We start from the raw sequence: 23714 nt of genomic DNA on the forward strand, positions 1-23714 counted from the left end.
AAAGCTGAGGTGGATTGAAGCTCTCTGCAATTGTGTCTTGTGGTAGCTCTAAGCCTAATTGGCCTGGCCTTTTTCTTGGCACATTTGATGTGATAATTACTGTGAAAAGAAAGTGCAGCCATGGCATTAGTGTGGTCATTTGGACTGTGGGGAAAGTGAACATATGATGGAGAAGTAGAAGATTCCAACATCCTCTCCTTTTCATCCTACCTTGAAAGATCTCAGGCACAGTTATTATCTCTATAGGGTACTTGCTTGCACAAGAGTGTTTCTATGCCAAGGAGCAATGAGGGCTGGCTGCTCTCTAAGGGTGAGCAAATCAGGATCTGTGAGTGACCTTGGCACAGGCTGTGTGCTCACCCTTGCGGTGTTGTCCTGCTGGGCTCTGAACCAGGTGGGCAGAGCCAAGGGCTGGTAGCCTGTGAAAAGATGTGCCTGGTCCAGGCTGGCTGGGGGCAGCAGAAAGGGCTGCAGCAAAGATTCTACATCCACCTGGGAAACAGGGCTGGAGATGAACTGTAATCTCCACACAAGATGTCCATTGAGGAGATGAGATACCTAGAGTTTCAGAGCTGAGGCTCATCCAAGAGTTAGAACTGGATCCAGGCCACCTACAATGTTTGGGCTGCAGGTCTGGGTAGAGGGTACAGAGAAAGCTCTATATTTGCAGCAAACTAAAATCTAAAATACAGTGCATGTGTACAAAATATACTTACAACTTAGAAATAACACAGAAATCCTCCTTGGACAAAGCCCAGAAGGGGCCAACCATCCCCACCTTCTTCCCCCCTGCCCAGAGAGAAAATCAGAAAGGCCCCAACTGTTACCTGCTCAGCCAAGGTTAGTGCAGAAGCCAGTTAGGGTGAAGGAGCAGGAGGCAGAGAGGCTAAAAGAGGAAAATAGTTTATCCAGCAGACTTTACCCTAAACACCATTGCATTCACTTGCTATAGACCTATCTATTGTTGCTGTTCTGCACCCAATACAACCCTTTATTTAAACATTTGCATGAGGCTAGAGCGTTAACTCTAAAACTACCACAGCAGGGCATGATGCACCAAGATCTAATAAAACTCCCAATTCTTCCAGCTTCACAGACAAAATTTCATCTGCAGTCCCTTGAGATGCTTGGTATATGTCTTACAAACCCCAATGTGGTTACGTACTGCAGGCTGTTTATGGAAAGATGGAATTCTTGCCTGAAAGCTTCTTTGTCAGACTATTTCCCAGAAGCCCTCCATCTGCGTGTTATGACGATTTTATCAGCTGTTGTCACTGTTGGGAATATCCACTACATTGAAGTTATTTTTAGGTGTGACAGCCAGAAGGCAATATGACTTTTTACTGTTCAGCTGTTCTGATGCTTTCTGCTTGCTTCAGGCTTTACCATGTTCTTCCGTACCAAATGTTGACAAAAGGAAGAGGCTTCAGTGTGCTGCAGAATTGTCTTGGTTTATGCTGTGTTGTTTTTTTCCACCCTACACTCATTTTGTGTTATTTAAAGTGATTGTGAATATCCAAATGGATTCCATAAATTCCAAGCACAGGAAAGGGAAGCCCCTTTTAATGTTTTGAGCTTGGGCTTCATCTTAGCTACTTCAAGCAGCTTAGCAACTCAAAGGAAAGGCATTGTTTTCTTTAGAAACACTTTAGATATCTATACCATCTAATCTCAAGCACCTCACTGAGGTGCCTCAGTGAGTAACACTGAAGCTTCTCCTGCAACCCTAAAGGTGAGTTAGAAACTCCTAAAATCCAAATTGGTCTCTGGAGAAGATCTATCTCTCCTTGGAGGATTGAGAGAATGTGAGGCATCAAAATGGCATCCTGGGGCCATCAGGAGTAGGGAGGTTGTCCCCTTGTACACTGCTTTGGTGAGGCCACACCTTGAGTGTTGTGCAGTTTGGGGCACCATAATACAAGAGAGATGTGGAGGTGCTGGAGCAGGTCCAGAAGAGGGCAACAAAGCTGGGAAAGGGTCTGGAGAATAAATCATATGAGGAGTTTCTGAAGGAGCTGGACATGGGTGGTTTGAGGAAGAGGAGGCTGAGGGGAGACCTTATTGCTGGCTACAACTACCTGAAGAGACATTGCGGAGAGGCTGCTGCTGGTCTCTTCCCACAGGTAGTTGGAGACAGAACAAGGGGGAATGGCCTCAAGCTAAGGCTGGGGAGCTTTAGACTGGACATTAGGAAAAAAGTTTTTCATGGAGAGAGTGATCAGGGACTGGAATGAGCTGCCCAGGGAAGTGATGGAGTCACCCACCCTGGATATGTTTAAGTGTCATTTGGATGTGATGCTTGTGGATAGAGAATCACAGAATGATCCAGACAGGAAGGGACATCTAGAGGTCATCAAGTCAGACCTCCCTGCAGTCATCAGGGACATCCCCACTAGACCAGGTCACCCATTGTTTAAGGGGGATCTTGTAGAGTAGAGTTATAGGTTGGACTTGATGATCCTGAGAGTCTTTTCCAACCTGGATGATTCTGTGAAAACTCTGGAAGAGGTATCTTAGTAAGGAGACTCAAGCTGAACATGAGGATCCTTGGCAATAGCTTAGACTTTGTTGCCTGCAGAAAGCACCATGGTGTACTATGATCCTCTTCCAACTAGATGCAGCTCACTAGCAACAGCCAGGTCCATCTTTTGTGATACATCCAGGAAAAGTGCAGCATTAACACACTAGCACATCATACAGCTTTCCAGTGCAGCTTGTGACTGGGCTGTACTGACTAGTGAAGGAGTGCCTGTTGTAGACATTTGCAAAGTTAAATGATGGCAGAGAGGCTTTAGCAAGAAAGAAAAGCATGAAGGCTTTGAAAAATCTGTGTAAATACACCTGCCTACACCAACCTCAGCCCTTAGCACCAGGGAAGACAAAAGTCTCCCTGGCTCTGGGCGCAGTTCCACTTGTAAAAATGAGATTTTTCTCTCTCTTTTTAAAACAGCAGTTCAACAACAAAACATTTTAAATGCTTTGATTCCACTCTTGTCTAAAGAGTGCTGCTCATCAGATTTTTGTTTGCCTTCATGCTTTAATTTGATTTTTTTCTTTTAGGTCTCATTTTGCACACTACTGAAGCATGATTTGCCAGTGTAATGTGATTCTCTGTATTGCAGCAGCCATGCTTGAAAGCAATTCAACCACAATCAGAACCAATAACAATTATAGCACTACACAACAAAATAAAGCTTTGGGTAACAGTGTGAAAAACAGGTTGGAAAAAATTAGTTCTACATGATTTTGCCACAAGTAAGTGATGATGACAGACAGATGCTGTTTAGTATTTTTATCACTGCTATAGGCAGTAGGATCAAGTGCACCATCAGCAAGTTTGCAGGTCACACCAAGCTGCGTGGTGCTGTTGATACACCAAAGGGACAGGATGTCATCCAGAGGGACCTGGACAAGCTGGAGATGTGGGACCAGGGGAACCTCATGAGGTTCAGCAAGAGCAAGTGCAGGGTTCTGCATCTGAGACAGAACAGTCCTCACATTCAATATAGTCTGGGGGAGGAAGTGATAGAAACCAACCCTATGGAAAAGGCCTTGAGTGCTGATGGACAAGAAGCTGGACATGAGTAGTGTGTGCTTGCAGCCCAGAAGGCTAATTGCAGCCTGGACTGCATCAAAGGATGCACTGCCAGCAGATCCAGAGAGGCGATTCTGCCACTTTACTCTGCTCTAATGAGACCTTACCTGGAGAACTGCATCCAAGTCTGGGGCCCTAAATACAGGAAGGACATGGACCTGATGAAGCAGGTCTAGAGGAGGGCCATGATCAGGGAGCTGGAGCACCTCTGCTACAAGGATAGGCTGAGGGAACTGGGTTGTTTCAGGCTGGAGAAGAGAAGGTTCTGGGGAGACCTTCCAATATCTGAAGGGGGGCTACATGAAGGATGGAGAGAGACTGTTTACAGAGGTCTGCAATGATAGGGTGAGGGGCAATGGTTTCAAACTACAGAAGAGCAGATTTGGATTGGATGTTAGGAACAAGTTCTTTCCCATGATGGTGGTGGAACATTGGAACAGGGTGCCCAGGGAGGTGGTTGGGGCCATATCCCTGGAGATATTAAAAGTGAGACTCAGCAGAGTTCTGGGCAAACTGATATAGTTGAGGATGTCTCTGCTGATAGCAGGGTGGGTATTGGACCTTAGGAGGTCCCTTCCAACTCAAACCATTCTATGATTCTGATTCTGCTTCCAGCAGCTGTCCTAGGAATATCCCATGCTAAAGGTTTTCCTTTCCCTGTTAAGAGAGAGAGATTTCTAATCCTCATGGTACTTGTACTGTAATTTACTTTGAATTTGCTACTGGTCCTTTCCAGTACCCTTTGTGTAAAGCTAACACATAGTAGAACAGTACCAACTATTTAATGCATGCATCCAATTTGATTTGCTGGCAGCCATCATTCTCCTTGATGATTTGGACTGTGGCTGCTTAAATCGTGAAAGCCACTATTTTGCCTTCCAAGTGCCTTGTAATTCCACTAGTGTTTGTTTTCCTCTTCCCTTGGAATTTTCTCTTCTTTTTTTCCTCCCTCTTCTGCAAAGTTAGTTTTAAAGATGCTGTGCTAAAGGAATGCACACATGTGCTTTATCTATGATGTGAAAATCTTGGGGGCATGCTACAATAGATTGAACAAGGAAGTAGACCACTGCAACTTCCTCAGATTCAGCAAGGCTGCCCTAGCTCTTAAGATCAAGATCTGCTCCTTACCCTCCAGCCTGGAGGGAAAATGAGTTGCTTTGCTTGAACAGCTTTTTATCAGCCAGTGTCCTGAATGCCAGCCTCCTCTTATCAGCATTTAGCTTTTAATGCGCCGTTGTTCCATATGGCAACAGCAGATTAAACTTGCCCCTTCACAGAGGAGTCGAGAACATAGCTTTTGCCTCTGATCATTGGGTATATATTTGCTCTCACCTGTATTGCATTTATTACATCTAGGTAGATTCTAGACTTTTTCTTTGCAGACTGCAATAGGAATGCAAGCGTTTGAGTTGTCCTGAGAGCTGCAATCTTCAAGTTACAGCCCCTCCCCCCAAAAACCACAATTAAGGCAGCCAGGTAAAAATGACTCCCAAGCACCCTATCTGCGCTCCAAGCCAGCTGCTCCTTCCTCAATTATCCCAAAACAAGTAAAGCAGGTAACAACTGCAACTTCTCTTAGCAGGTGCCCAAACCCAGACTGCCTACTACAGCCACACAATTCACAAGCAGTTTTGGTCAGATTAGAGTGTCCTTGGTGCTAAATGAATGTAGCCTGTTTGCAGAACTGGCTGTTTTCCTTGTTGATACAGATACACTTGAATAAGTGGAGATGAAGCCTCAGAAGCCTGCTTTCAAATATATACACAACATACACCCACACACACTGTGTGAGCACACACAAACACCTTTTTATCCCACGCTGGTGATTGTTCTACCCTCTCCTCAGGGAAGGGCAGCACAAAGCTGCCTTGGCCCCAGAAGAATTGCCTAGAGCAAACAATCCTCTGGAAGGGAAGGGAGGAGGAGAAGAGGTTTCCACACTATCTCCTTCAGGCATATAACAGCAAGTACTGAATTTAAGGGCACTGTCACTCTGGGTTCTCTGTACAGTTACCTGCATGGAGGCCATGCTGCAGGGAATGAGCAACAGGTGGCAGACCTACCACCACTATGTGCATAGTAGATTGCTTTATTTCAAACCTTCCCAGTTAGAATCATGGAATCAAGCAGGTTGGAAGAGAGCTCCAAGCTCATCCAGTCCAACCTAGCACCCAGCCCTGTCCAATCAACCAAACCATGGCACTAAGTGCCTCAGCCAGGCTTTTCTTCAACATCTCTAGGGACAGTGACTCCACCACCTCCCTGGGCAGCCCATTCCAGTGCCAATCACTCTGTGAAGAACTTCCTCCTAACATCCAGCTTAGACTTACCCTGGCTCAACTTGACACTGTGTCCTCCTGTTCTGTTGTTTGGCAGAAGACACCAACCCCACCTGGCTACAGCCTCCCTTCAGATAGTTCTGACAGCAATGAGGTCTGCCCTGAGCCTCCTCTTCTGCAGACTGCACACCCCCAGCTCCCTCAGCCTCTCCTCACAGGGTGTGCTCCAGGCCTCTCACCAGCTTTGCCACCCTTCTCTGGACACCTTCCAGTATTTCAACATCTCTCTTGAATTCAGGAGCCCAGAACTGCTGAACTGTTTAAAAATGAAGTTCTCATAATGAACATTTTAGTCATCAGCATACTCAAGCTGGCGAGGAGAAGATGCTTTAAATTGTATACAGGGGAAGCCAATGTTTTAATGTTAATCAAAAGTCAGAGACTCAACAAGCATATTTTTCCATTCTCTTGCTGCCTAAGTCTGCAGTGCATGTGAGATTTCAATTTATCTTGCTCCTGATTTTTAAAATTTTATGCAAAATAAGCTTACAGTGAATTTCCAGCTAGAGTTTTGAAGCCACATCTTCCTAAAACAGTGTCTGACTTAGCTGGTTTTGCTGCTTTGGCCTTTTTAAGTGTAAGAGAACTATCATATAATATCACTCTATTTGGCTGCCACCTTCACTTTATTTCCTAAATAACCAACTCTGAGCTAAATATCTGTGCTGCAACTGACAGCCTTCGTCCTAAACCCATGAGCTGCTGAAAAACTACCTTTGCAGAAACTGGGAAGCCTGAAAAGTAATTAATTTAATGTAAATTAGTGAATTTCATTTAAAGTAGGTGAGTGTAGATTAGGTGAATTTCATTTAAATTAGGTGATTCTCCTCCTCTGCTTCAGATTTCTGAAAAGGCAAAGAGATCAAAGAATCATAGAACCAACCAGGTTGGAAGAGACCTCCAGGATCATCCAGTCCTAGCCAGTCAACCAGACCATGGCACTAAGTGCCTCATCCAGTCTTTTCTTGAAGACCTCCAGGGACGGTGCCTCCACCACCTCCCTGGGCAGCCCATTCCAATTCCAATCACTCTCTCTGCCAAGAGCTTCCCCCTAACATCCAGCCTATACCTACCCTGGCACAACTTGAGACTGTGTCCACTTGTTCTATTGCTGATTGCCTGGGATAAGAGGCCACCCCCCACCTTGCTACAATGTCCCTTCAGGTAGTTGTAGACAGTAATAAGATCCTAATTCTGTGGACTTTGGTGATAGGTACTACACAATCATATGGATGTCTGAGGTCTAAGTTCGTCACTGTTCCTGTGAAACTTAGTTGTGTTAGTAGCTGAGTCAAGAGGAGTACAAGCGTGGAAAACCAGGAAGGTAGAGCTCCAGCATTTCTGAAGGGAGTGAGTGTTGGCCTTGACTTCTCTGGAGCTAGGATTTTACTGCTTTGATTTTCTCTTTCTCACACTACCAGTACCAGAGAGTATAAGAAGTAACAAGTCATGCTGTCGAACCCATGTGCAGAGCTACTTCTCCATGCAACTGATCATTCAAAGTTTATACTTGGGAAAGCATTTGGATGTAAACTGCAATAAAAAGCCTTTCAGTCTTCCTGAGATAAATTTGCATAAATAATAAGCCTTTCTATATTGCAGGGCAAAAGACAGACTGCCTCAGGTTAGGAAGATAGAGTTGCAGAGCTTTTTTGTTATAGGTGGCTGCTTTTTCACAGCTTCCTCTTCCTTGTGTGTTGGAGGATGGCAGATTTGGATGGGCATTTGGTTTAATTTGCCACAGGCTTTGGTTAAAATAGAATTCATGCAAACATGCAAACTCTTCTGCACGCTGCAAATTAAAGGGAAAAGATTAAAGGAATTGCTGTTCAGTGTTGACAAATTAAATGTTACCATGGATACCCTGGGCTGTTTATAGCAATAATAATAAATATTTTCAATTCACACTGTGCTTTTCGTCTCAAAGGATCCCCAGGTGGTTTACAAATGACATACATGGATTGCTCTACATGGCACTGAGCTGCAGCCACAAAAATTGCCTAATAACCTATATTGGTACTGCCTGGCAGTGGAAGGTAGAAAATGTACTGTACCCTGAGTGCATCTGTAGGGGTTGTTTGGGAAAGCAGAATTGAAATGGCAGACCTGAAATCTAGCCAAGAGTTGAAGAGCAAAATGCAAAGAATCAGACAGGATCAGGTATCAGGTTGCTGATATGATTTGGTAATTCTTTGAGCAGGTGGATTAAATTTTTGTTAGAGCTGGGAAGGAACTGTTTCCTTCTTGAAGAACTTTCAGGTCAAAACCTTCACCTTTTCACTCTGAGCACAGTACCTTTGCAATTTTGAAGGGAGGGAGCATCCTGCTGCAAGCAGCCAGTTGAGGGACCTTCTTGGGGGAGGGTTTTGAGTTAGCACATGATCATCCCCTAAGGTTGATCATAGACTCAGCGAGGTTAGAAGAGACCTCCAAGATCATCCAGTCCAACCTAGCACCCAGCCCTATCCAGTCAACTGGACCCTGGCACTAAGTGCCTCATCCAGGCTTTTCTTCACCACCTCCCTGGGCAGCCTCTCCAGAAGTGGGGGAGAGATCTAGGTTTCAGCCCTGTTTGTTCACTTGGCCCTGCTCAGTGGCCCTCTTTATTCCTCCTGGGAGGGTTATTCACTTAGTAATAATTTGATAAGCTTATTTAGGTTAATTATTTACATTGCTATTGGCTGGGTGTTGAACAAGGTAACTCAGGTGTGCACAGCCAGTGAAGGGCTGGGTCATTCTCTCTGGCAATCGGTACAAAGTGGCTGTACCCCCAGCGGAGCAGATTTGAAACGATCTGGATAGAAATGCTAATACATCCCTCCTGCTACCCGCATGAATGCACGATCCAAGCCAGGAAGCAAAGGAGACTGTGTCTGCCCATCTCTCTTCTGAAAGATAATTTCTCCTGGAACTAAGAAAGCTGACTGAAACATCATTATGCTCACTGACATAATCCTGCTTTTTTTTTTCCCTTCATGAACCAATGCTTTATGACTTAAGGAAGAAAACACATCACCACATAAAGAGAGGAAGAAATCCTCCCAAACTTGACAGTTCCAGAGCTTTCCTTTAGATGACATTCAGCTTTCTGCTTTCTAGACACAGCGTGAGTAATTCTCTGTGCTTTTGCTTTCTTAGGCAGAACATTAGTGCTTATGTGACCTATATAACCAGTGACAGGGAAAATGACTCTTTACACTTTATACTCAGACTGGTTTTCTACATCATTTATGGGAGGCAGATACCCAGTATAGTCCAGTAAACTGAGAATTCCTCATTTCAGTGACCGCCTTTATAGTAGCAACTCTTGAATTCCTGAGCTGTGCTTACCCAACTTTCTGAGGTTAAAATAATTGCAGGTGCAACATTGCTATCAATGTTACATCTAAGTAGTTATTATTTCACACTTTGGTCTTGAAGGGCCAAGAAACCTGCAAGACTAGGTCCTCTTTACTATAAAAGCAGCCTCCTCACTACTAACAGCTTTTTCTTTATGCACTCATTATTGAGCATCCAAATAATTAACAGAAATGTTAACAAAGAAGAGCTATTTGGTTGAGGCTCTTCACTGGGCCAAAACTAAGTGGAATTTGAATTAACTGCTGGAGTTCATTTGTGAGTCTCCTCCATCCTTTAAAGAGAAGGACTTTAAGAAGTGCAACATCTCTTTCGTTGAGGTAGGGCTGAGGTTTATACTTTAAACACAGGCCAGGTTTGTAGATGTTTTGTAAACCTTTTGGTGTGCATTGGGCAAGCTTCTAACAAGCTGTGGCTATTATTTTGAGGGCAGTCTTCCTGAAACTTAGTGTTTCCATGTGGCTTCCTCCCAGAACAATGCAAACCCTGGTGAATTTACCTGGAATTTAATCTTATGCTTGGGAATCTGAAAAATTGGATCACTTTAGTAGCACATGTCCACATTAACACACAATACAGTAAAAATAAAAGGGTTGCATGGATTTCATAGCATCATAGAATGGTTTGGTTAGAAAGGGACTTGAAAGTTCATCTAAAAGCCTACTGCTGTGGGAAGAGATACCTGCTAGACCAGATTGCTCAACGTCCCATTTAATTTAGCTTTGAACAATTTGGGAAATGGAGCCTCCACTGCATCTCTGGACAACCTGTTCTAGTGCCTCACCACCTTTATGGGGAAGAATTATGCCTTAATATCTAATCTAAATCTAGCTCCTTCCACTTTGAAGCTGCTATTCCTTGTCCTATTGCTACATGCCTTTTGTACTGAAAGGCTGCAATAAGGTCTCTGTGGAGCCTTCTCCAGGCTGAACAGCTCCAGCTCTCCCAGCTTGTCTTTGCAGGAGAGGGGCTTCAGCCCTCTGATCATCTTTGTGGTCCTCCTCTGGACTGACTCTGACAGTTCTGTGTCCCTCTTGATTAGGGGCTGCAGACCTTGACACCACTGCAGCTGCAGTCTCACCAGTGCAGGGTAGAAGGGGAGAATCACTTGCCTTGACCTGCTGGCCACACTTCTGAAGCAGCCTAGGATATGGTTGGATTTTAGGGCTGCAAGTATATAGTGCCAGCTCATGTTGAGCTTCTCATAAGCCATGACTCCCGAGTCCTTCTTGGGACAGTTCTCTATCCATTCTTCATCCAGCCTGTATTTGTGCTTGGGATAGCCCTGACCCAGATGCAGGGCCTTGAACTTGGCCTTGTTGAACTGTGGCCTACCTCTCAAGCCTGCCATAGTTTCTCTGGATGATATCTTTCCCTTGCAGCATGTTGACTGCTCCACACAGCTTGGTGGTGTTAGTGAAGTTGCTGAGGATGTGCTCTATGTCTCTGCTCACATCACTGACAAAGATGTGCAGGTGCAGCAGTATCGGTCTTAGTAATGACCCCCAAGGACCACTGCTTATCACTTGCCTCCACTTAAACATCAAGCCACTGACTGCTACTCTTCAAGTGTGATTGTCAAGCCAATTCCTTATCCACTGAGCTGTCCACCCATCAAACCCATGTCTCTAAGTCTGGGGACAGAGCAGCTAGATGACGTCAGTTGCTCTTCCTTGTCCATCAATGCTGTTACCCCATCATACAAGGCCTCCAAATTTGTCAGATGTGGTTGGTGACACCATGTTGGCTGCTACCTATCACCTTCTCATTTTTACTGTGCCTTAGCCTCAGACCTCTCAGATGCTTCTGCTTCTTTCCCCACCATCAGCAGCTCCCTGTGATCTCCACATGGTCCCAGAGCCTCCTTCCTACCCATTCCTGAAGGCAACAGTAAAAAGCTTTCTGCCCTGTGGAATGGGATCATTAAGATATTGGCCATGTTTTCTTGGTTGCTTATTTATAAACCTTTGGCTTGCTTCTAACCTTCTATGAAAACTTTGCCAGCCTTAACTCTTAATTTTTGGCTGTTGATAGGACAGGGGTGATTTGCCTGCCTCTTTTGGCTGCTTGCTGAAAGCACTCTGAAACACATTAGAAAACATCGTTGGGTAAAAAAACTGCAGAGAGTTTACCAGCCATGTGATGAAATACCAGGAGGAGGAAGGAGAGCTCCGAAGACTTTGTGTGTGCGTGTGCATTTGGCTCTGTTTACCATCATTACTGCTAAATTACTTTTGTTGTTTTCCCACAATCACTTAACGCTCTTACAGATAATCTCTTGTGTTCTGCTGTCGTTTGTGCTTCCAGAGACTTGCCTTTAGTATAAGTAGTAGATGACTGATGGTGTACTGTAATATTGAGATGATTCACTCTATTTCAAACGATTAAAACATTCTGCTTGTATTCGAAGGGCTGAAATTCGTGCACAATTTGCTGCAAGTCAGAAATCCCCAGGAGCAAAGGGAGTCGCAGAGCAGGGGCTGCAGCACAGCAGGGAATACCAGGAGCATCAGTGGGCAGATCGCAGCAAAATCTAACCCTTCATCTTTTTTTTCCCACTTGTGTGCTGACTCCTACACAGGGATTTGACAGATAGAGCTGGCTTATTGACTCGTTAGTCTTGCACTAATTGACTGCTGGTTTAGCTAGCGGAGCCTCTAACCAGCAGTTAAACTCTGAGTAGGCTCGTCGGTAAGATGCCAGTGAGAGTGTTTGGGGGAGGAGAAACCTGCTGCGTGCATGCCTCTTGGATCCGGCTCCCCGCGCCGGGAGATGTGTGAGGTTGGCTGTGCGAGCTGTCAGCGGCAGAGATCCCAGGGCAGCTGAGAGCGAGCTCAAGCGCTCTGCTTCCAGGCGGGGAGAGGAAGGCTGGTGCTGAAAGTGCAACCTGGCAGGATCATGACAGAGCCAAGCAGCAGAAAGGAAGGATTTAAAAAATGCCGGAGTGCTACTTTCAGCATCGATGGCTATAGCTTTACAATCGGTGAGCCTGGTTTAGTTCCTTTTCTTCCCTTCCTTGCTTCTCTTCTCCTTACATCCTCTCGGTCTTTGCAGCTCCAGTAAGTACAGGTAGAAGACAGCTAGTGACAATTGCCTTTTGTTGATATGTGCTTTTAAAATGTGTAGATGCCCTGCAACTTTTGTCTGGGTTGGTTTCCCATCCTGCCTTCTGTATTTTCTTCTGCCCAAGAAACTTACCTTTGATACGCAGCCGCACTAAATCCTTTCGCTGGGTTTTGGCAGGAGTTCACAGAGATGCCTGCAAAACTTTTGTTTGGGAACCTTATCTCAGGAAAGCCTGGGCTTCAGGATTGCAGGTTTCCAACTGGCAGGCTGCGTTTCCTTCCGATGAGCCCGGAACACAACCCTTGGGAGCCTTGGCTTTGCTTCCACTGTTTCTTTCTCCATTTCCCCAGCGCTTCCAAACTCTCCAACCTTTTGCCTTTTCTCCGTTTGTGTACAGATGCTTGCAACGGTTCTTGTTGCCTCTCAAACCCCCAAATCTCTGGGGCAGGGAGTGATGCAAGGAGAGATCAAGATTTTTATAACTGGCAGATGTGACTGTTTGAAGAGTGCAGTTCATTGTTTGTGTTTGCTGTCTTAGGGAAAACGGAGGCTTCTCAAAGTGACAGGTGTCTGTGTTTTTCCAAGAGGCTTGCTGTGCAAAGTTAAAACCTGAGGATTCCCTGGGCAGGCTGCTCTGCTGAAACTGTGTATCTCACTAGGCTGTTCTATAAATCCCTACAGATCTTAGAAGCAAAGCAAGCTTGCCTCTCACTTTAATTTATAGATGAAATGATAGCCTTAACTTGTAATCCATTGTTACGAATTTCCATTGAACACCTTTAAGATGATAGGGATCCTACTTCCCTGCAGTGAAACCAGGAAAGGTTTTCCTGATCTCTTCTGGTGAAACTGGGTCACAATTTCACCTAGTGATGATGGGTACCAGCTTTTTATTGGTGCAGGAGGAGATACCTCTTTATTCCCCTGCTCTATGGAAAACTTGTTTTGCAATCATTAAAATCATTCAAACGTTAAACCTGCTGAAAAGAAGAGATGGAGATGTATGTTGCGTTAAAACCTCTTTGTGTAGCCAGCTGTTGATGTGCACATAGCATTTTAAAGGTGAAACTGCCAGGCAAGTGCTACTTCTCAAATTTCTTTCTCTAATAGGAAGGTGATTGTCCCTCCAGCAGGTTAAACATGCTCACTTTTGTCCCTCTAGCAGGTTAAACCGCAACATGCTCACTTTTACACTCCCTATCTTAATCTCTCCCCGTCTCGGTGTCATTACTAATAGTGTTATTTCATTACTAATAGTGTTATTTCATCAGTTTGTGCCAGTCTGGAGGATAAACATTTCCTCTTTGAGCTAGGCACATCATCTGAAGATGCTAAACATTTATGACTATGCCTAATTATTTTCTGTTTGTTTGTTTGTTGTTCGTGAACAGTCTGAGAGGATTGCTGTATTTGTTGCTTTGCTCTCTTTAGTGCTACTCATGCTCACGAAACAACCAGACCAGAATTTGCAGCAAATTACTCGGGTTTAGAACTGCAGCTTCTTCAGCTTCTTAGGACAGTTGTTGCATAGGAGTTCCTGTGCTATTTTCTTCTGTTTGCTGCACGCAACCAACGTACTGGGTTCTGTGAGCTGTGCATTATATAACATTTCTTTTTATATCTGGACAAGTGTGCACTGGATTGACTCACGTAGCCATGAAAACTTTGTAAACATGCTATCTAGTATTGCCAGCACTGTGGCAGACAGACCTGAATGATTCATGTGTTTATTAATCTTTATCCTGAAGAAAACAAATGTATCCAGAAGATCTTCCAACAACATCAATGTGGACTTAAATGTCTTCCCCCCCCCCCCCCCCCCCATCAAATGAGGCTTCTGCGTAGGTGTCTGCTTAAGAAGTTTTTGGGAAATGCTGAGTTTCCCTGGGAGCTTCTTTCCCTGGGAGCTTCTCCTTCTCTGGAGACTTTCAAAGCCTGCCAGGATGCATTCCTGTTTGAACTACTGTAAGTGATCCTGCCTTGGCAGAGAGGTTGGACTTAATGATCTCTTATGATGGAGAAAGTTCTTCACTGAGAGAGTCATTGGACACTGGAATGGGCTGCCTGGGGAGGTGGTGGAGTCGCCGTCCCTGGAGCTGTTCAAGGCAGGATTGGACGTGGCACTTGGTGCCATGGTCTAGCCTTGAGCTCTGTGGTAAAGGGTTGGACTTGATGATCTATGAGGTCTCTTCCAACCTTGGTGATACTGTGATCTCTGGAGGTCCCTTCCAACCTCTAAGGTTCTGTGATTCTGCATCTGAAGTGTCAGAGAAGGTAGATACTCTTGTGGCACAGAGTCATATCAGGTTGAGAGAAATGAGTAAAAGACAATATTTTGCATTAAGTCACTCTTGTACTAACTGCTAAGAAAGCTGCTTTGGAAAACAATCACTTACAATGAAACAATGATAATTTTAATGAAAGTCCTGGGTCTAACATCAAACATGAAGACATGTAGGCATGGAAGAAGGCTGGTGCAAGAAGAGCTCCTTGCTGATGGCTTGCAGTTACGTGGCCTTGTGTTTCTGGAGATGATCAGTATCTGTTCAGACAGTAGTGCAACCTAGAGCAACTTCCAATTAGACCACTCTAATTTTCACTTGGGTTGCTTACAACACTGAGAGTGGGACAGGAGAGCTGTGGGAACTCTCTACTTAGAGGCTGGATGTTAGAAGGAAGTTCTTCCCAGAGAGAGTGATTTGCCATTGGAATGGGCTGCCCAGGGAGGTGGTGGAGTTGCCGTGCCTGGAGATATTCAAGCAAAGCCTGGCTGAGGCACTTAGTGCCATGGTCTAGTTGATTGGACAGGGCTGGGTGCTAGGTTGGACTGGGTGAGCTTGGAGGTCTCTTCTAACCTGGTCTGGTCTATTCTTACCAAGGACTTCACAGATCCCTGCAAGAGAAAGGGATACACCATACCAGAAAAGCAAATTGTATGCCAACACTTGATAGCTTGCTTCTGTATGAAGAAACAAAGGAGCGGCAAATCCCTTTCCCCCAGGTCCCATCCTCTCCCAGGGGACCCTGGGGAGGGCTGAGGTGTGCTGGTCTATGTCCACTGAAGATTTCAGTGTGGCTTTCAATATTCTGCTTTTAGGGCCTTTTTTGCACTAGTAGCATGTAAAGGGATGCAAAGGGACTACAGTGGAGTCACAGTGAGCCATTTAGTGGGACCACTCAGGACAGGAATTATGTGTTTAGTTTGCTCTAGAAAGTTTGATGTGTCTCAGATGAAGACTTCAAGTTCTTTATTTGCCATAGTCTATGTCAGTGAATTTTGGAGTCGATTAAGTCTTGTATACACAATCTATTGTGTCTGAGCTTCTGCTTAAATTTGGTCTAATTTTCCTCCACTAAAAGCAGGAATGAATGGTGGCTGATTTTAAAATAGAAGAAATTAAGAATTAAGGTAGATTGTGAGTTTTTTCCCTCCCCCTTTTGTTCTGAGCCTTGTCTCATCACTTCTGTGCGAGCTAAGGGCGATTAAGTCTGAATGCCAGTGTGTTACTGACTTTGCTGCTACAATTGACTGACTAAAGGTGCAAGACAGGGGAGCATCCACTGTTTTTAAACCTGAGGGGAAAAAAAGGTAAACACAAACATTAGCAAGAGGATATTTTCTTTCTGCATTTACCACCTTCCTATGACTAAGAGCTAATTTCATTAACGCTCCCACTCTCTGCTTTTCATATCCAGAAGCACCTGGCAACACTGTTTTGTCCTATCCAACCTATCTAATAAATTCATTTTATAGATTAGAATGAAATGAAGTGATAGTGAGTTCTGCTGTAACTCAGGCATTTAACTAGAGGGGAGGGCTGTGGCACTGAGCAGCCTAGCTTGTAGCAGTTGTTTCCAGATCTCACAGGAAAATTTCTTTAGGAGGACACTGTCTCCATTTCATGCACAGAAGTTTCCTTCCAGTTGCTACCAAAGACCTGAGTTTTGCTTGGTGGTGCTTTTGAGCCTTCTTTGGAATTTTTTTTTTTTTCTGGAGTTCCTCTGGTGCTAGTAACAGTTCACTACTTGAAACTCATTTCAACATCCCTTTCAATATCACAGGTAGAACAGACCTAGTAGATCTTGCTGGTCTCTTTGACAGGTCTCTTCATCAGTACCTTCTGTATTTTAGTAATGGAAAACACTGTCTGAAGAGGTGCATGCACTTTGTTGCTCTGGCAAAGGTTGGAAGCAAATTACATTTTGAACTCAGCTTCGTTAGGATAGGGTAAAAAGAATGCCTTCATCTTTGTCCTCTGACTTTGTCCTTTACTCTCCAAAGGGTTTAGGAGTGGAACAGACATGAAAGGGCTCTTGGAATGTTGTGGGTTGAAGCCCTACAAGGAGCAGCTGAGGGAGCTGGGGTTGTTCAGCCTGCAGAAGAGGAGGCTCAGGGGAGACCTTATTGCTGTCTACAACTACCTGAAGGGAGATTGTGGCTAGGTGGGGGTTGGTCACTTCTCCCAGGCAACCAGCAACAGAACAAGAGGACACACACTCAAGCTGTGCCAGGGCAGGTTTAGGCTGGATGTTAGGAGGAAGTTCCTCATGGAAAGAGTGATTGGCATTGTAATGGGCTGCCCAGGGAGGTGGTGGAGTCACCGTCCCTGGAGAGGTTTAAAAGGAGACTGGATGAGGCACTTGGTGCCATGGTTTAGTTAATCAGAAGATGTAAGGTGCTAGGTTGGACTTGATGATCTCTAAGGTCTTTTCCAACCTGGTTAAGTCTGTGATTCTACATCCTAACCATAGAGATTATTTCTCCAGAGTACCAGAGGGTACAAGGAGCTGAAGAGTCCAGCCCAGTGGGTAGGCACAGGAAATTCTGTTATTACATTCCCAGAATGCCTGCATCTCCACTTTTAGAAGGGAAGAGCAGCACAAGCTGTCTCTTCCCCTTCTTCCCTTTCACTCTGTCCCTTCCTGGTAGGCTCCCTTGTCTTTGCTATGCATGGGAGCAGAGCCTGGAACAGCCTGGCTGAGGTCTGCAGGTGGCAAGCTAAATTTCAAGCTGCATCACTTGGGTTTGGTATTGCTGGAGTGGAGGGTAGAGAGGCATGTTGGGGAGGTCATCTGAGGCCTGGAGAGAGGTTGTGTGAAGTTTTGGCCTAAGGAAGTTCTTGGAGAACTGTGTCCAAGGTGGACTGTGGATTTTTGTGTCATTTCTATGCTTTGCACTGTAGTATGTAGTTATGGGTAGCATTTCCATTTAAACCTTCCAATTCTATCCAACCCTGTGCGGAGTGGTTTTCTTTAACTCCTTTGGGAAGGGTTGAAGAGCTCTGTCTCGTTCCATAAACCAAGACATTTTTTTTCCTGGAAATAAACCAGAGAAATAAGAGCAGTTCAAATGTGTGGGGTTCTGTTTTATTTAGCTTTGGGTTTATACTGTGTTTTGGGCAGAGAACTTCGTACGTTGGCGCATTGTAGCAATTAAGTTGACTGCTTTGTTCTTTTGCATTGATTTTTAGCCTTACTGGAGTTTGTCATCCATTTGAGGGCAACAGCACCTTTACAACCCACATAAAAGGCAGCTTGAGCAGAAGACACCTCTAGGTCCATGCATTTCCATGGAGAGTTGCTTTAATTCTGCTCTTAGTTGTTTATAACAAAAAAATGTGATTGTGATTGAAAGCTTACAGTAATTGCAAGGTGCTGACAAATCTCCCTGCAGTTCTGCAAGTGCATCATTCACAGCCCTTCTTCAAAGGAGAAATGTCTGCCTGTGGGGTCAGTTTGCTTTCAGGAATGGAGAAAGGGTTACCTCTGCCTGCACAAGAACAGTGCTCCTGGAAGAAAAAGGTGTCTGTACCTAAATTTCTTTGCAATTTTCTTTACTACTACATAAAGAGATTATAAAAAGAGCCACAAAACTTTGCTTTTATTTTTTTTCTCTCCCACCTGACAGACCATTCTGAAAGGATATTTTCTTAATAAGAGCTGATAGGAAGCACTGATGATTTCTGTGGAAACAGCAGAATGCTGTCAGCTGAAATCTATGAACTAGGAAATGGAAGCTTATTAATATAACACAGGTGCTGTTTGCAATAGGACCTGAGATTTTTGATGTCATTTCAGGAAGTCTGATGTAGCTATAATAGATTACAAAGAATTAAAGCCTCTTCCAGCACATCTCTACCTCCAACAGATTGACCTAAATTCAGCACACAGACTGTGAAATAAAGCTCTAAAGTTCTAAGAGTTTTCCCTGCTCCTTCCATGACAAAGGTTTACCTTTAAGCACTGTAGTCTCTGTCTGCTTTGTCTGCAGGTACACCTGAAGAGACTCAATAGTTGGCATGCATTGGGGTGAAATGCCAGCTGGCACTTTGTAGGGGGACATGGTGTCTGCCACAGGCAACAGGAATTCCTGCTGTTGCTGCTTCACCTGTTGCTGCTTATATAAAGGGGTGGATGTGGTGGTTTCTGTAGCATCTGCAGGGTCTCAACATTGCACTGACATCCTTGGTGTCGCAGAGTTGCACTGCTGTAAGCTAAGTAAATGATCTTTGAAAAGACCCCAATGGTAGTTCTTGTGTAGCAAGAAGCCTGGCAGTGCTTTCCCAGAGCTCTGCCCATTTGTCTCTGTGGACAGACTACCTGCTGCTCACAGCTGTGCTCTGCTGCCTTTGTCTTGGCATCTAAATACCCAGTGAGTATGTTTGGGGCTATCCTCTTCTCTCTGAGTTGCTTTCAGTGAGAGGTGACTGTGTGGCATTGCACACCACGTCCAAAGGATCAGATTCAGATTGCAGTTCCCTGAGGCAAGATCACATCAAAAGTGCTATTTTCCTTTCTTCTCTTGGTATTATTTGTCAAGGAAGATGTGAACAATAAAACCTCTGCAGCATACTTTTGCTGTGAGTTAATGGGCATCCATCCCTTTTCTATTTGGCTGTGTCCCAAACATGGGAGAATAACCTCCAGATCCCTGGGTGAGATGTTAGTGGATAAAACCATTGTTATCAGTCAGGAAGTGTTCCCTTCAGTACTTCATGTGAAGTTTTTTATTGGTAAGGTTGGCAAATTGCATGTGTCCAGGTCTTGGTGCTTGGTCACCTCTGAATCTTGCTCTAGGACTAATGACACCAAATAGTCTAAGCCCTGCAGTGGGAATGTAATTCACTGGTGTGAAGTAACTGTGGAAACTGGGCTTGTGGGGCAGCAGAGATCACAGTACAAGGTGCAAATAGGGCAGAAGGTAGACAGACCTGGCTGGAGAGGGGCCTCCTGTATCCTTCATGCCAGATCCTAAACCAACATACTGCTTGTCCTCCTATTCTTCTCCTATAAGGGCAAGAAGCACAGTCCATCCTCTTCTAGAGACAACAAATGATTGCTGTCTCTAGTAGGAACCCCATCTTACTATGGTGAAAAACAGACTTGCCCCTGCTTTTGTCATCTCTCTGGCCTTTTGCCAACCTCTGCTCCCAGTGCCTTCTCGATTGATGCAGTGAGATGAATTACAAAGCTCAGATTTTCTAGAATGCCCAAAGTTTTAAAGAAATAAATAGGCATGAACTCTTTGGTGCTGTTTGAGCTGTGTTCTAGGCAGGCAGCCAGGCCTGTTCCTGAGCAGACAGGTTCTGACTGGAAGCAACCTTCCCTCATTTGCAGCCCCAGCCATCTCCCTCTCCCATGTGGAAAGCCAGAGGTCTGCATTCTCTGTCTCATATTGCCACTATGAAGACCAGAGTCTAGAAGCTTTCAAACTTAATTGCCTTTGGGTATTTGCATTTTTGCTGCAAATCTATTTTCAACTCTAGTGCTGTACTAATTGGTCTATTTTCCTGCTGTAGTGTAAATGCAAGCTCATTTATCCAAGCTCTGTAGCTCTGCATGAGTAACGAAGCAAAAGGCAAGATCCTGGCCAGTGGTAAGTCTGCATTACTCCATTGCAGTCGTGGGAACTGTATTGCTTTAAGTGAGAAAAGGATCTGCCCAGGATGGTCTTTTCCAGGTAACAGAAGTGCTGCTGTGGATCAGAGAAGGAACCGCTCTACCTACAAGAAAGACAAATCACACAGCTTTTCATGGCTTGCTTCCAAGACTTCATCAAGCTTATGCTGGTATCTTGCTCCCTACTTTGCTCTGCCTGGTGAGCTCATATCTAGTGATCCTGCTGGATCTCAGGCCCAGATTTCTAATAGCTACAAGCTTGACATTTTCAGGCCTGGGGACTTAACCCTCCTGACTACATCAAAAGCCTTGTGCTACTGCTGTGTGCGAAGTTGGAAGTGTGGCACAGGGAAAGTTGTAGTAATTACAGAACAGATGCACTTAATGAGGTCTCGACTGCCTTCCCAGCTGGCAAGTCGAGTGGTGCACTGGGACAATGTGACAGCAGTCGCTCGGGTCGTTGTGTGACATCACCTTCTCCTCCTTGTTGTCATAGTAGCTGCAATCAACTCCCTGAATATTTCCCTCGGGGAGACCGCAAACATCCTCTCTCCCCATTAAACGGCCGTGCATGGAGCTTAGTCTCTTGCTGTGACCACTGCACAATGGCAGATCTTATTCCTGCCCTCACACCCGCCCCAAACGCTCCCCAGCCCTTCCTCACTGTAATGAGACTTGTCAAATGGTGTGATACTGGGGAGGGGGCCGACAGCTTGCTCAACCCAGTTAATTCACTTTCCACTCTAAGTGCCTTTTCTACACTCAGTGGGTTTGCAGCCAGTTTAGACTTGTCAGAGGTAGCTGTTTGGATTTGGGTTCTGTATCCTTTCTCTTTTAGTATTGAAGCTAAACGACTACAGGGAGTGAAAGCTTTCCAAACCTAAATTTTGCTAGTTCCTTCCGTTTGTATATGGGTAGCTGAAGTTGAACATCTTCCTTATGAGCAGAGCCTGAGGGAGCTCAGTCTTTTTAGCTTGGAGAGAAGGAGACTAAGGGATGACCTCATTCATGTTTATAAATGTGTAAGGGACGAGCATCAGGAGGCTGGAGCCAGCCTCTTCTCGGTGATGCCCAGTGACAGGACAAGGGGAATGGGTGGAGTTGAGGTATCTGAGGTTCCATATGAACCTGAGGAAGAATTTTTTTCATGGTGAGGGTAACACAATGCTGGAACAGGCTGCCCAGGGGGGTTGTGGAGTCTCCCTCTCTGGAGATATTCAAGAACCGTCTGGATGCGTTCCAGCGTGGTCTGCTCTAGGTGCTCCTGCTCTGGCAGGGGAGTGGACCAGCTGATCTTTTGATGTCCTTTCCAGCTGCTGACATCCCCTAGTGTGGCATGCTGATGGCTTTTTATGATCTCACTTTTCTCCATTCCATTTTTATTTTTTTAAACTTTCTTTTCTGGGTCTTGTACTCTTGAACTGTGGCAATGGATTCAGTCCTCCAGATCTGTGCTAGTGTTTTCCTCTTTATGTTTTGTCCTTTTTTTTTCTCTTATTCTGTGCTTCATGAATGCCAGTGTGATTTAGTTTGAATCATGTCAACTGAAAACTAAGCTTTCTTGCTGTAATCCCCCTACACAGCTAAGTACACCCAGAAAATTTGCAGGGATTCCCTCCACCCCTTTATCTCCAGTTCAAACAGACTTGAAGTGGAAAATATAAATCCATTAACTTTCTCTGAAGTTACTTACAGCAAAATGTTCCTCTGCTTTGAATACTGAGTTTGAATGTGGTAGTGGTTTGGTTTGTTTTTTTTTTCCTGAGCCCTGTAGATCAGAGAATGCTTTAGGTGGAAAGAGACCTTTAAAGGTCATCTAGTCCAACCCCCCTCCAGTGAGCAGGGACACCTCCAACTAGGTCAGGTTGTTCAGAGGCCAACCTGACCTGGACTGTTTGCAGTGATGGGGGCTTCCACCACATCTCTGGGTGACCTGAGCCAGTGCTTCACCACTCTCACTGTAAAAAAAGTCTTCCTGACATCTAGTCTAATTCTACTCCTTTTTAGTTTAAAACTACCATCCATTGTCCTGTGGTGATAACAGCCTGTAAAGATGAATGGTTTACACCTACCAGGCAGATACCCTCAAGAGAATATTAAAGGAGGCTTTTATTCAGGCTGTGATTCTGCTGTTGGATGTGCACAAGAAACTACACTGAAGTCACAAGAGTTTTTTACACAAGTGGTCCTCAGCTCAGGCTAAGGAGCCCTGCTGCACAGTGGTGAAAGTGCCCTCCACGATTAAAAGAGAGCAACTGGTATTTTCATCAAATTCCAAGTGGGTACAGCTGCAGTTTGAACACTTTAGGAAGTGAGCAAAGAATGAACATGCACAGAGAAAAATGGACTCTGAGTTTTGTGGGTGCTGCTGTTGGCTATGAGCCGAATGCAAAGTGCTGTCCCACTCTCCCATGGAAACTGGAGTTTTCAGGGATATAGGATGTTTTGTGTGTGCTCTGTGCATTGTGACCTGCAGAGCTCTAAGCCCAGTTAGTTTATATTGATTCCCCCATGCTCAAAACTGTGGTTAACACAGGACATGCATACTGTTAATGATCACAGTCTTCCTTGACATGTACTCTGAAAATGAGATCTTTAGGATGCTCAAACTTCCTTGTTTGCCCTTAGCTGGTACCACATTGATTACACCTGCAGGAAAGAATCACAAAATGTCAGGGACTGGAAGGGACCTTGAAAGCTCATCCAGACCAGCCCCCCTTCCAGAGCAGGATCACCTATACCAGATCATGTTGGAAAGCATCCAGGTGAGTTTTGAATATCTCCAGAGAGGGAGGCTCCCCCCTGGGCAGTCTGTGCCACTTCTCTGTCACCTTCACAGTGAAAAAAATCCTCCTCATAAAGAGAGGCATAGTCTTTTCTCCTAACTGCTTGTCCTTGATTTAAAGACAGTCTGTGTTTCTGCCTTGAACATTAATCATCATTCAGAGTTCCAGGTCTTGCAGGCCAAGTTATGACCTGCCTCCTGTGCAGTCCTGGTAACTCATAACACAGTTTGGCTTCCAGTGTGTAGTAGTTTTCTTAAAGCTGTCATATGAACAAATCTAAGGAATCTATGGCAAAACTGTGGGTTGTTTTGGTTGCACTTTTTGCTTTGGTTGTAGTTTTCTGTTGGATTATGTTTGTGGGTTTGGGGAGTTTTGTGTGGGTTTGTTTTTTGTATGTTTGCTTTTGGTTTTGTTGGTTTGCTTTGGTTTTGCTGTTTTGTTTTGTTTTAACCTGCCAAAATCTGCATTATTGAAATTAGCTTTTATTATCCTCTTCTCTCTGGGTCATAGGATGGCTGATCTCTGTTTTGTCTGTACGGTGTGTAGTGAAGAAGTATTGAATTGTCTGTGTAACTGTTACAAGTCACAAGGGACCAGAGTCTACTGCTGCTCCTAGAAATGCAAATACATTTTCAGCATTAAGATACAGAATTTTCAGCATTAATTTACAGG

General features: G+C 44.7%; 1 protein-coding gene across 9 annotated transcripts in view; it reads left to right on the forward strand.

The window, feature by feature from the left end:
• Window positions 1-23714, forward strand: part of PDE1C (phosphodiesterase 1C) — a 347029-nt gene that overhangs the window by 13376 nt on the left and 309939 nt on the right. For 3 of the 9 annotated variants that reach the window (XM_064169720.1, XM_064169713.1, XM_064169710.1), the window contains exon 1: window positions 12006-12274. The exons of 1 other annotated variant lie outside the window; for it this stretch is intronic. In XM_064169720.1, the coding sequence (XP_064025790.1) occupies window positions 12190-12274 (85 nt within the window). In that variant the 5' untranslated portion in view covers window positions 12006-12189. Of the gene's footprint in view, window positions 1-11996; window positions 12275-23714 lie in introns of those variants that run through there. 5 more of the 9 variants (XM_064169714.1, XM_064169715.1, XM_064169718.1 and 2 more) reach the window with 4 other exon arrangements.

Source organism: Pogoniulus pusillus, chromosome 32, assembly GCF_015220805.1.
Source record: "Pogoniulus pusillus isolate bPogPus1 chromosome 32, bPogPus1.pri, whole genome shotgun sequence".
Classification (NCBI taxonomy): Eukaryota; Metazoa; Chordata; class Aves; order Piciformes; family Lybiidae; genus Pogoniulus; species Pogoniulus pusillus.